The following is a 14101-nucleotide window of genomic DNA, read 5'->3' on the forward strand; positions in this document are numbered from 1 at the left end:
AAGTTCCTAAGCATCCTGTTAGGAGTTCTCAATGCCTCTATTTTAAACCCAGAGAGTTGAAAGGTCTTGATTTAAGGTCTTGGCAATATGCATTTTAAAGAATGTGTGATGATCCATGAGAACTATGACTTTGTAAACATTTCTAGACTTTTAAACTTCTACATTTTAGAAAGTTTATTAGGGAAGTAGACGGTGTGTTTATTCGGACTTCTAGAGCCCAGCACACTGCCTGATATATACCAAATACTTAAGTATTTGCCAAATGAATGAATAAATATTCTAAGCCACTAGCATCTATTCCCAAAGCACACAGTAGATGACTGACAAAAAAAAAGTCCGTGTCAACCAACCAAGAGTATAGTGAAATGAGATATCCATGTATGCTTTCTTGGATGCGTCTACAATATAAGAATTTCAAAAAAAGATGTTATTTATAATTGAAATGATTTGTAAATAAGTGTATGCTATTAAAATATTTTCTCAAATGTGTATATAATTTAAAAATATTTTCTCAATTAATATTAAGGTTTCATTAATATAATGAAAAGAGTTTCTTGTACAGTAGGAGACTGTATATATAATGGGTGAAAGATCTCCTTCAGGAGCCTTTCTAAAGCAAGACCTAAAGCTCAAGAAATACAAGTTCATTTCTATAAAATGTCATGAAAGACAGAACTAGCAGATTAAATTTCAAGAACATGTCTTTCTGTGGCAATGCAGTGCCACAGCCTTTGGAAGCAAATCATTCAAATTCCTTTGAATTTACTTAGGAGACATTTAAGAAGATCATCTAGAAACTGTCTCTCTAGAGTGAATTTCAACCCCTAGGGCTTCTTGGATTAAACACTCAGTACTAAAAGTTATTTTTACACATTTATATAAGGATAATTAAGCAATATTCATATACTCATTTCCCATTTTTATAAGTCGATTTAGTTATGAAGTATAATAACTAGGCCCAGACACAATGGCAACCAAGACAAAAATCTATACCAGGAACAAACGCTGGGCCTCTCTGAAAAATTGGAATTCTGGGAAACCAGTCATGATTTTTCCACATGCTAAAGTAAACAAGTTCTGTATCCTTGTGCATAAAAAGTTAAATCAATTTTGGAATTAGATCTATAACTTCTCATTTTTTATACAAATTTTAGATTATAGCATAATAAACTGAAATAATGTTTGAAATATCATAAGTCACTGAAATGTGCTTGCCATAAGAATGACTTTCACTGTTTTTGGACAAAGAGGATCTGCCCCTGGGTCTGTCATGCCATTCACCTCCACTACGGTATACTCAGGTGAACTGCAGTGACCTGGATTAAATAATCAGGGAAGAGGTCAAGTTTTATGGCTTTAGCAGACAGAATAAAAATTCCCCAAGAAAATTTCCTTTTTGTTGATATTTGGCTTAGGGTAGTTTTAAAATCTACTTTAACACTTCATAAATGGTTAATAGGCGGGGGTGGGGGGTAAGGGGGGCGGGGGGGCAAGTAACCTCAGGAAGTCCTGAAAGGTGGGAAAAGAAAACCCGCTCCAGAGTGAACATTTGCTGAATGTAACTCAGAAAGTGAGGAATGTCTGCAGAGATGACCAGGGGATGACCACATTGATGATATTCACTGTTATTCTCCTCTTTGCAGAACATCCTGCTGGTTTAAAAAGAAGAGCAACCAGCCACTGAAACCATCGTACCTTTGAAGAAAGGTTTTCCATTGGTAATTTCTTTTGTGGCGAATCCGGGCCCTCTGGGACAGAGCTCCTCGTACTCAGGCGTGTTTCTCACAGGACACTCCTCGCATTCCTCAGTACCCCAGGCTGCCCCAACGGAGCAGCAACAGGCGTCCATGCGGTGGCGGCCAGCAACGGGCAGAGTGCATTCCTCATCCTCATACCTCAGGAAGCAGGTTTCCAGGCGGATATCTGCCAGACGGAACACAGGGAGGCTAAGGAGAGCTACCCTGTTTTCACCACCCCAAACTGTCAACCCGTTGTGTTAGACAAAGTACAATACACATAATAATTTGCTATGTACTTATTGGCTGGAATTAATTATTTTCCTCAAAAGGAGTCCAGGCTTTCTGATGAATATTCCCACCTAATAAAATACTTTCTTTTCTTTGGCAGCTCATATTTATTTGCACCTCCTATTTCTGGAAACTTTCCTTTCAATTTTAGGCCTTTTCTGATAATTCTACATAAAGAACAGTATTCTGAGAAATCCCACAGTGCTCTTTTGGGAGATGTTTTCTCTGTAAGACATGCTTACTACCAATACGATGCATTCCATAATGCCTTGGAATCTCCTCTCTAGCTAAAAAGAAACTGAACTCTTTATCAGTGGAGAACATCTAAACTAGCTCCCACACTTTTCCCTGACATCCATTTCTTTTTTGGAGAAGTGTAATGTTAAATTCCAAAATGAAACTGCCCTACTCAATATTGAAGAGGAAAATCAACAAAGCAAAGTCATTCACTCCTCTTCTCAAGTATTTCTTTCACCTCTACATGTGCTTACATGTATATTCTTCTGGGTACACATGGGATACATCCAGCCCCAACCCCAATTTTGTGGAATTGTGAGGAAGAGAAGTGATATACCAGATGTCAAGATATCTGGAATGTAGTGCTGTTCTGCAACTAAGAAGTTGCTTGTTTTAGAAATTATTAACCTTGACCCTGAATTTCCACATCCATAAAATGATGTTGCACCCATCTCTGAAAGCGTTCTATGAAGCTCAGATGAGACTGTGTATCTAGAAACTGTAAAGTGTAATTGAAACCTTAGGCATTATCTTCCCTCTCTCCTTCACAATGTGGTCATTAATCATTCACCTACGTGCCTGAACTTTCTTTAATGTTAGAAAGCTTCTGAAGCCTTCTGGGCAAACTTACATTCAGGTTGTCTCCAATATGATGTACGGATACTTTTTAAATGATTTCTAAATTAAACACTGAAACATCTTTGAACTGAAGAACCTGAAAGAAGGCTCTCATTAAGTGTCAATTCCTCCTACACAAAAAAGCAGACTCAAAATGAGATTAACGGACATCCACGGCCATGAAAAGACTCTAGCCTCTGGATTCCAGCTTTTCTATTCCATATTGCTTATGTTTATAAGCCATATAAAGCTCTACGTTTAAAGGTTTGTTAGTTCTGATTCATACATGATCCAAATCCCTTAACCTCATACCACTCTTTTAAACCATCTATGGTGGTCCTTCACTCAGGATGACCTTCAGAGAATATGGTTTCAGATATACAATGTACCTGAGCCATGGACTCAAAAACAAGTGATCCAAGAGACATATTCCTGGCAGTTAGAAGCCTTGAAGTAGCTTCAGAATAAGTTTGCCAGATGCCACACACATACTGTGGGATCTCAGACCTCCTGCCACTAAGAACGCACAGGACAACTTTCTGAGAACTCAGAGTCCAGTCTCTTCGATATCAATGCCACTTGGGCTCTAACAGTTGGCATGAAGAATCCCACCATGATTAGAAGTGACAGTGGCCTGGGCACCTTCAGGTTCACTATTCAGGAATCTGGTACTCTTCACTCACACCCACAAGGGTTTCCTGAGATGACTTGTCCATCTGGTCAATGACAGGACATGCCTAGTGGGTATGGGTTACAGTTTCTAATCAAGCAAAATTGTTCTTCCCACCATTCACTTTATACCATATAGTTGGTGGCATATAGAGGCAGGTTTAAGAGTTCTGGAATAATGATTGTGATGATAATGATTTAAGGAATAGTTACACATCAGTAAGAAACTAAAGTTTCTCTTCACTAACATGTTCCAGCCTCTTTTTATAAAGAATAAATGAAGAGCTTGAGGAGGAAGGCTATTTATCAAGGAAACCACTATGAATCCTAATGGAAATGCTGAATTTGGGATGTGTGTTTCTGTACTTGGAACCAAATATTCAGCTTTATCTTATTAACTGAGTTTTTAAATCTTTAAGAAATGACCATTAGAAAAGTAATGAGTTCAGGATTTACCTAGGCAGATCCTTCCTGTGGCATCCAAAGTCATCCCATTGGGACACTGACATTTAAATGATCCCTCAGAGTTAACACATACACCATTTTTGCATACTCCTGGAAATACTTCACACTCATTTATATCTATGAAGGAAAAAAAATAAAGTTAAAATATCTGTATAACATCATTCTACTTTATTTCATTCATGGAGTCATAATTATTCTCACAACAGAAAAGGTCATTTTGAACCAAATAAGTTCATAAAACTAGTTTGTCTCCAAATAGTTCATGTAGAATTTCTAGGAACTTTGAATTGCAACCAGACTGAGTCCACCTTTTACTAAAGATAGGAGTTTCTCCATTAGTCTGAGGGAGTAATTTTTTAATTATAGAGGCTGGGAATTGGTGTGAGTTCTTGGGGACAGCTCTGGGTACTATGGACATCTCAGGTAAGGCCCCCAGGAGCCACATAACTAGCTTTATGAGATCAGATATCCAAAATAGATAGAGAAACAGAAATCTCATCTTTCAAACTAGCAAAGAAGAAATCGCTTGAAGACAAAAATCCCACTGAGAAATAAATATGTGGGGTCAGTCAAGAGAATGTCTTTTAAGAAATGTTGAGATGTCCCCAGAAAGTGTATGACTAGTTCTAGCTCAGCAACAGTCTCAGACTGTTCTGTCTAAGCCTTGGTGGTCCCAGCTTGAGTTAGGGAGAGTCAAAAGATGCTCATGTTCATTCATTCACCATTTACCCAAACATCTCAAATGTACCAGTCCTTCCCAGTTTGTTTAATAGAAAGTAGTGTGTTCCCTGCACATAATTTGGATAAATACTCACCATCAAGTTAATTCAAAGAAAAGCACTTCCCAATGCCATACTGTGTCTCTGTTCAGAAAAAATAACTTTTTAAGCTGGGGATGGTATAAAAAAAATATTTTAAGTCTTTCCTTGTGAGAGAGATAAGTGGGAAGTGGGAAATTTACCTTTTTGGGTTTTTTTGTTCTGGCCACTTGTACACCAAAATGTGCTGCTGAGGTCAGATAAGTTATTAACAGTGGGTCTGGACCAGAGAAAGGCCAAAGGATTCAGTCATCATTTGGAACAAAACTTTGGGTGGGGGTTGTAGTGTTTCTCTTTATTTTAGCAGGGAAAAAAAAAAACTTCATTTCATTCCACATATGGGACTAATTGCTGTTTTTAAAATTTTTCAGCTGCCGTGTCATGTCAGGTTGTGTTAGTCACCCTGACCTACGTCTATCTGGGACTCCGTGAGAAAGAATCACAATAAACTGGAGAGAATCCATGTAAGCTTTCAAAAAAGAGACAATAGAGTATGTCCTTCTAAAGGTCATCCATGACCATGAAACAAACAAACACACACACACCAGGACAAACCAAGAAAAAAAATGCAAATTTTATAGCCTCATCGAAAACTTCCATTTTTCTCTTCCTGATAGTATTTTGAAAGTGAAGTCACTCAAAACCATGGTCAGCCTAAACCATTCTCAGTCACCCTGCCCTGTGGCCAGAGTGATCCAACACTGGCAACAGCATATATATGCTTGTGAAATTAACATCTGTTATGTTCTGCAGTTCTCATTATTTTCCTCTCTGCTGCATATTTCTCACTGGGAAGTTACATGACAACTTTATCCAGTCCAAGTTCACACAAGCATTCTTCAGGCACACAGAAATTTATGGTTTATAAATAGGCATAAATATACCTTCACACTGTGTTCCTTTAATTCTTGAGTAGCCCTTGCCACATATGGGATCTGTAAAGCAAACAAACAAAAACAAAAACAAAAAACAAATTTGAGATAACAATATCCTGACTCTTTATCACATAGTATAAGAAATCCAAAAGAGGACCTGGGCATGAATTAGATTTTGTTGCTATGAATAAGTCTAAGATAACAAAGTGTTTCTGAGATTGCATAGATGAAGAAGAAGGAGGAGGAGGAAGAGGATGAAATGTCTCCTTGAATTAAGCTCAATTCCTCTGAGAGGTCCTGAAAGACCCAAAGATCCCCTAAAGATCATGCTAAGGTGATGACTAAGAAGGAACTTGGCTAGACTTCTTTTTTGCTATCAGCTCTAAAACAGGAATCACAATATATGACTCCTAGAACATGAACATGGAAAATAAACTTTAGAATTCGAAGATCTCCCGCCATGCAGCATTCACATTATTTAAATCCACACATTTATATATCTGAACACTGAATCAATAAAATCATCAGCAAGGATCTCAGACCTCAGCTTTGCAACAGATTTAGAAGTTAAGTCCTGAATGTAAAGAACATCAATACATTTTTTGGAAGATAATCTGTGCCTGTAAAAACCTCAAGACCCCTAATTATGAGTTTCCAAGAGAACCCATTGGAATTCCTGATCTAGGAAAGCAACACTAAGTAACCACATTACAGTGCGGGTGGTAGAAAATAACCCAAAATTACTGTCCTTGACACTTCTCTTAATTTCCTCTTCAGCAATACGTTTCACAGAGGTCATAAGAACTAAATCTAGAATTCCTAGGTATATCTAAATGAACAAAGTACTGGGTTTCCAGTTTCTAAGCAAGTGACCAGTGGAATGGGTCCAACTCTCTTACCGACTTGGCATAGGGTACAAGGGCTCCCCCAGGCAGCACCAAGAGAGGAACAGCACTGGGACTTTAAGGTAGCTCCATTGATGTTGATCTCACACCGCCCATCGATGACAGTCTGCCAGCAAGTGCCCTTGATGGTTTCTGCAGGGAGGTGGGAGATGACGTTAATAGATAACAGAATCTATATAAAAAAAGCAAATGTGCATTGGAATTACAGCATGAATGACATGTGAAACAAGTGATAGTGGTCATTTATAATTTTGTTCATCCATATTTAAATTCTTTGCAATAAACTCTTTTGCACTAAAAGTGAACATTAAATACAATGCTGATCAGCAGGATAAATACCTATGCAGATGGTTTTTGTTGGATCCAGGGTACTTTCGGAAGAACATTCACAAATAAAAGAGCCCGGGCTGTTCTTGCAGACTCCATTAATGCAAGGACTTGATTCACATTCGTCGATGTCTAAAACAAAAACAGCTCCACATTACTGCTAAAGAGTAGTCTTGGGCATGAAAGAATATTTAAACTCTGGCCTCAGTTGCTACCATATATTCTTTATTAGATAGTAAAGCTGACCTAGGAAGTTCTTTTCTAGACTAGATGGAATGTCAAAAATAATGGTTGAGCATATCTCTTAAGCACAGAATCTGGCATACAGCTGAATCTTTTTATTCAGAAAATCTGGAGCAAACATTAGATGTGATATCCAAATTACTAACTTTAGTGTGATATTTTCTTCATCTTTTAAATGATGGCAAATAAAATGGCAACTGTAAGTAAGTACCATCAGTAGCCTACAAAGTGCATACAGGTGTCATTTAGGACCACAGAATCTCAATTACAATGACGTAATTGTCTAAAATAGAGGTGACTCTAACTTATTCTCATGGTTTTTCACTGGCATACTGAAAGACAATAAAGTACACAGTGTAAGAATAAAAACACAGATTACCTTCACAGGTTTTTAGGTCAGGTTTGTAGATAAATCCCTTGGGACAGGTACAGACAAAACTTCCAGGAGTGTTTCTACATTGTCCATTATCACAAAGCAGACTGTTCAATACACATTCATTAATATCTGGAAAACCAATAAACATGAACTTAAGTGGAGCACATTCCCTTGCACGCAACTTCTCATGCTTTTTTAGGTTAAGTATTTAAGGTCCAATGATATGATTAACTCAAGCAAAGAGGCAAAATTCCTCTAACATTGGTTTTTGCCTAACTAACCTAATTTGAGGAAAATAGGAGTTCAACCTATTGAACCTCTTTACTTCAACCTGCAAAATTCTAGAACTCTACATTGTACAAGAGGGACTGTATTCTCGCCATGTTCTGTCCTTCAAGCAGTTCGACAGAAGACAAAAAGAAAAATTATTTATGGTGAATAGTGGAAGTACAGGGAAGAAGAGAAGGCAGGAACATGTGAGCATAGGTGACCTGCAGAAATGACTCAGGTGTTCAGAGAGCCAGAAGGGGCAAAGCGATAGAGGGTTTGTTTCAGGACATCTAGAGTTATCTTTCCTCTCCATTCTATCTCTAGAATCATTCTCTTTTCTTTGTATACAGACAGAGAAACACATAGAGTCTTTGTACACAGAGCCACACATAGAGTCTAGAGTAAAGGTGCACATATTGTTTTAATACTGATCTCACAATGTCCATAGAAACACAGAATTTTGTAGGAGAAGAAGCTATGAAAAAAAGAAAAGAAAAAGAAGAAATGGTAAAGTATAAAAGAATCAAATGTGAATGAGGCCTTCTGTAATACATTAAAAGGACTATAACGAACTAGAGTACTTTCTGGTGTACAAAGATTCCTGAAAGGAGACAGAAATACACAATTAGGTTGGAGGAGCTTTGAAAAGAATTGCACGATGACAAGAAGACAGAGGAAAACTCATGGATATATCAGAGATGGTCACGTTTTAATAGTTCAAAATAGTAAACTTTTTCAAAATATTTAATTGACATGGCCATTTTTCCCTGTCCAAAGGAATGAAGTTCTATATGATGTAATTTAATCTTAATCCTTTTAAGGTTAAAGTATTGTCTGTCTAATCAGAGGTAACAAGTCTCTTGGGAGGGATCTAAGTATTTCGGCAAGCTCCTCAACACCAGATTTGCAATGGTAAAGTAAGGAGCCATGGCAAGTAAAATTGCTTGTTACCCAGGGACAAATAGGAGAAGGAACTTTCTTTTCTTGAGTCAGAACATATAGCAACTATGGCTGTCTAGGCAATAGTTGAGTCCAGCACCTGAGGAGTAGTTAATACTTGCTCGATTATGTGTTGAAAGAATGAAAACAAAGACATTTGTGTTTATTTCAATCTGCAGCATCTCAGAATTATTACATGTTCCAATGACTGACTACCGTATGGCAGTACTTTTCAAACCCTGCAACTAAAATACCACTTATGGCAGGAGAGAATAAGTTCTAACACCTAAACCCTAAATGGCTTTTAGAGAGTTAAAAGTATATTTGAGGCCCCGTTTTTATACTTATTAAAACTGATTAATTTTCTCCCTTCTTCATGAAACTATTTTTTATGTAAAATTTGTTTTGCTTTCAAATCAAAAAGATACACCGTCTTACATTTTGCTTTTGGTATACTCTCGCATATTCCCATAAATTTGAATATTCTGGTGTTAGAAGCTGAACTTCAGGAAATCTGCAGTAGTATGTCACTGCACCATAGAATAGATAGTAGATTTCAGAAAATACTAGTCTAGGCAACTGGAAAAAGTTAAAAAAAAAAATAATGGTGCCCATATTGACCATTTTATTCCCAAAGTTTTTGTTTTTTTATAGTTACTGGCTGGTACTTTCATTAAGATTTTATTAGAGCATCAAAATGTGGTGTTTTCTTGGGGCACCTAGGTGGCTCAATTGGCTAAGCATCTGCCTTGGGCTCAGGTCATGATCCTGGAATTCTGCGATAGATACCTGCATCATGGGACTTACTGCTCAGTGGAGAGCCTGCTTCTCCCTTTCCCTCTGTTCCCCACCCCCCTTGCCATCACCACCACCACTCCTGCTTGTTCCCTCTCTCTCTCTCTCAAATAAATATATACAATATTAATCTTTTTAAAAGATTTTATTTATTCATTCATGAGAGACACAAAGAGAGAGAGGCAGAGACACAGGCAAAGGGAGAAGCAGGCTCCATGCAGGGACCCAATGTGGAACTCGATCCTGGGACTCCAGGATCATGCCCTGGGTGGAAGGCAGACCCTCAACCGCTGAGTCACCCAGATGTCCCAATAAATAAAATCTTTAAAAAATATATGGTGTTTGCTAAACTTAACAGAGAACAGGTATTACTGAAAATAAACTGGGTTTTCTTTGATTAAATCTAATAAAGTGGTTGGGAAAAGAGTTGTTTCTCTCGGTAAAAATAGGGCTATCTTTGTAGACACATAAGAAATGGCTCACAATCTGTATTTTGTATACATCTAAGGAGCTTCTCTTTTTTGGAGTGAACATGACACATGACTACTTATAAATTTTCAGGATTCAGGTATGTAAATTTTAGTTAATCAAGGCATGTATGTGCCATGCTGACACCCAAAGTGAAGGCCATCCATTTGCCCAGGCCCTTCATCTACTGAAAGCAGTTTCCTCAAAGCAACAAAGAAGCAATGCATGATGTGTGAGATGTCTTAGGAAACAGGTAAAACTTCTTACCAACACAGTTCTTCCCAGATGGATCCACTTCATATCCTGAATTGCATATGCATTTGTAGGTCCCACGGAGATTTTCACAAATTCCGTTTGGACAGATATCCGGATCTAACGCACATTCATTTATATCTGCACCACCAGAAAAAAGTTCAGTATCAATAACATTCTAAATTTAACATCAAAGAACTACCAAAGAAAATAACATTACAATAAATGTAACAACGTTAGAACCTAGTGAAAATAAAGTTTCACTTTGATGAGGAAACTTGATCACTGTTTCTCACTACAAGATGTTCTGACTCACATCTTCCTTCCACCAGTCCTAGAGAAGAACTTGGCATTTGAGCTCAAACTACAAGATTACCAATCTTTAATCAGGCTGAAGGAAAACCCCTGGTCTTCTGACTCAAACATCAAGATGGAAAAGTGGATCACCACAGAGCCCCAGTCCCTCCCGCTGGTCTCCCTGCCACCAGCCCAGCCTCTTTGGTGTACCTTCCACAGTGCCATCAGACTTAGCTTAAAAAACAAGATGACTGTGTCACTCTCATGGTTCAAACTTTTGTAGGTTCAATAATCAAGATTAAGTTAAAATATTAACTCTATTTACTTTAAATTTCTCGTTCTTCCATGAACATACAATGTCCTTTTGCTCTTTGTGGGGAGTGTTTGGAACCAGGCCTATTCTTTGGTTCAAAGCACACTCAAACATCACCTGTTCTGGAAACCCCTCTGCTGCTCAGCCCAGATGAGGCTAAGTCCTCCCTCTTCTGTGTGCCTACAGACTGAGGAGAGCTCTCTAGTCAAGAGTGATGCAGATGACAATCAGTGAATGGCTAGTCTCAAATCTTCTATAAGTCAAGGTTGACATGATTTTCCTTCTCCAGGTCCCTATCACAACTTTATTTATTCCCCACTCACTCTTTATTCATTATAAATTTCTTTACTACTCCTCTTTCCCTCAAATATCTCCTCTCTACCTTCATCCACATATAATGATGAAATGAATCATGAGGTCTACTTTTTTTCAGACCTGTCCTGAGTTGAACTATTTAGTTTTATATTAATAAAATAATCCCTTCATCTTTCCTGTCACCTGTTTTTACCCTCATTCTAATTCTCCCTTTTAACTTTAATTCTTTCATGGTACAGATATTTCTCTAGTTCTAACCCGTCTACTGAAATATTTCATCTTCTTCCCACTCAGTTAATTGCTATCTCTGCTTGCTACAAAATATAAGATAGCTCCCTATTGACATCTTTTTTTTTTAAATTTTTATTTTATTTATGATAGTCACAGAGAGAGAGAGAGAGGCAGAGACATAGGCAGATTGAGAAGCAGGCTCCATGCACCGGTAGCCCGATGTGGGATTCGATCCCGGGTCTCCAGGATCGCGCCCTGGGCCAAAGGCAGGTGCCAAACCACTGCGCCACCCAGGGATCCCCCTATTGACATCTTATACTGACTGAACACTTGATAGTCAATAAATTATTCAAATGTGAATGTCTAATAATTCAACTGAGCCCATAACCCTGAACTGCACTTGATGGTGGAAGAGCCAAAGGGGGACCAGACTGTCTCTTCTCATGAATGAGAGACCACACTCATTGTATTTAATCTGCAGTCCTCCCATCAATCACCCTGGGAGAACACCCAACTATTCAGTATCAAGCCCCACACCTCAACCCAGCAATCCCAGGACCCAGTGTACCACAGTTGCTCTGCCCCTGGGGGCTTCTAGGTGTTCCAGGTACATCATGCAGTGATGACCAGAGAAGAGGTCAGACCTCCTCAGTCTGCATGTAAAGGGACCAACTGGAAACCCAGAGGAGGGCCCACCACTGCTGCTTCTGCACATGCTGAAGGAAGTGAATTCCAAACCAGTCCTTACCACTGCCTGCTGATGTCATTCCTGGCCCACTGCTGCAGAGTGCCTGATATTCCGCTGCAATAAATTAACAGATAGTAAATGATTCCTTTGTTTGTAGAAGAGGTCGATCCTGTGCTTGGCTTTGCACACATCATTTCCTCCTAAGTGAGTGGAACCGAAAGAAAGTGGTAACAGAAAAAGGAGGCATCTCCCAAGGGAGTCACTGGTATCCCAGGCTCCCATTTGAAAGGCTCTGCATCACTGTGGAAAACGACTTTGAAGGACATAAGCAAGTTACAGTAATTCCTTGTGCAAAGCGCTTTTGGAAAAGGTGTTTTTCCTATAATTTGATTTCGTTCACTGGGGAACACTTTACACTTACAGTGAAATGTGCCTGTTAAAATGTGGTTTCTTAACTGTTAATAAAACCTTCTCCCACTATCTTGGGAATAATTTTGCTTCTTAGTGTGAACTGTTGGAGTTTTTTTTTTTTTTTTTTTTTTTTTAGTACAATCAAGTACTTAACATTTTCTCATTTCTCTCTGCACTTGTATTTAAGTATATTTTTAAAACTCACACTCATTGGAATGTTAAATTCATCCTCTCTGATAAATCCATAGGCAAAGTATTGCATAATGTTAAAACTGAGGTCTTACCAAGAAACTGAGGTGTGCAGAATATGCTCCCAAATTCTGATGGAATCAGATTTCTATTTCCTAAAACTGATGCAATGTTTCACATACAGTTCCAACAATACTTAGATGAACATAAGAGTGAATGATGTAAATGGAGAACTAACTGGAAGCATACATTATCCAAGGAAAACAAAGTGTCCTCTTAGTTGCCCACAGTTTCCGGCAACCACGGAGTCTGATCACGGTCAAATGCAAATCATTTGTGCTGAAGTGGTAGGAGAACAGCTATTAGGGACGGCCTCTTTATAGAGGCCAACCACACCTCACTGCTGAAGCAAATAGCTCCTGAACTTCTGAGTGCTAGAAAACTGTTCCTGATGACAGTGGATGCAAATGAGTTACACAGAATTTTTTTAAAATGAAGGTTGAACCCTTCAGAGCCTCTGCCTTCATGCAAACGTCAATTTGAGAGAATTGGTGAAATTCCTTAATTTTTAAATCCAGCTAAATGGGACCTTCCTTTGGGAAGGTAGCTGCCATTGTGTGTTTGAAAGCCTGGGACTGGAGGCCAAAAGAATTGCCGTGTCATAGCCAAAAGAAATGCCATGTCATTATTCTCTCATGTCAGTGATTAATTAAAACACTTTCAAAATACTGTAAGTAACAGAATAAGAAAAACAATATCATGCCAGTTTTGCAAAGAGCAGTTTCACAATTAGTGCTAAATTAACTGATGCTTGGCCTAAATGGAAGCAAATTATTGTCACTGCTCTTTTCCATTTGAGTAGGATCTGATATTAGACTATCCTCTGCAGTCAGTCAATTCAGGTCAGCACTGGTTTGAACGCTGAGGACAATGCTTATTTAGGAGCAAGCCGTTTCTCTTTGTTAGTTTCCTCTTCTACACACTGGAGACAAGGATACCCAACTCACATGACAGTTCTATGGATGTCACAAGAGAACATGTAAAGTGCTCCACATGGCTCCTCACACAGTTCATGCATTTAATAAGTGGTACGTGCTGCTGAGCCAATTTGGTGTTGTGCCACAGAGACAACCGTATGTGGACATATGAGAAGATTCCTAATACTTATACTTCTGTGGATTTAACTGACTGATTCCTATAAGAAATAAACATGCAGCAGCCAGTGAGAAATATCTTCATATATAGCTTCCTTGGCTTCCTTCCAGGACACAAAGATGGACTTTAGATGTGATCTGGTTGGAGTTTCTCATTAAATTGACTAAAGAAGGAAACTTTTAGATATTTTAAGTACCTTTTAAAATATCCCCTTTCTC

The 14101-nt window shown here is 38.4% G+C and overlaps 1 protein-coding gene across 3 annotated transcripts in view; it reads right to left on the reverse strand.

Annotated features, from left to right (window-relative positions):
- Positions 1 to 14101, reverse strand: part of FBN1 (fibrillin 1) — a 222963-nt gene that overhangs the window by 73066 nt on the left and 135796 nt on the right. For all 3 annotated transcript variants that reach the window (XM_072808371.1, XM_072808372.1, XM_072808373.1), the window contains exons 17-24: positions 12189 to 12242; positions 10300 to 10425; positions 7564 to 7689; positions 6954 to 7073; positions 6609 to 6746; positions 5719 to 5769; positions 4008 to 4133; positions 1696 to 1923 (exon numbers count right to left, since the gene is read on the reverse strand). In XM_072808371.1, coding sequence (XP_072664472.1) covers positions 1696 to 1923; positions 4008 to 4133; positions 5719 to 5769; positions 6609 to 6746; positions 6954 to 7073; positions 7564 to 7689; positions 10300 to 10425; positions 12189 to 12242 — 969 coding nt within the window. The remainder of the gene's footprint in view (positions 1 to 1695; positions 1924 to 4007; positions 4134 to 5718; positions 5770 to 6608; positions 6747 to 6953; positions 7074 to 7563; positions 7690 to 10299; positions 10426 to 12188; positions 12243 to 14101) is intronic.

The sequence above is a fragment of the Canis lupus genome, chromosome 32 (assembly GCF_048164855.1).
Source record: "Canis lupus baileyi chromosome 32, mCanLup2.hap1, whole genome shotgun sequence".
Lineage (NCBI taxonomy): Eukaryota > Metazoa > Chordata > Mammalia > Carnivora > Canidae > Canis > Canis lupus.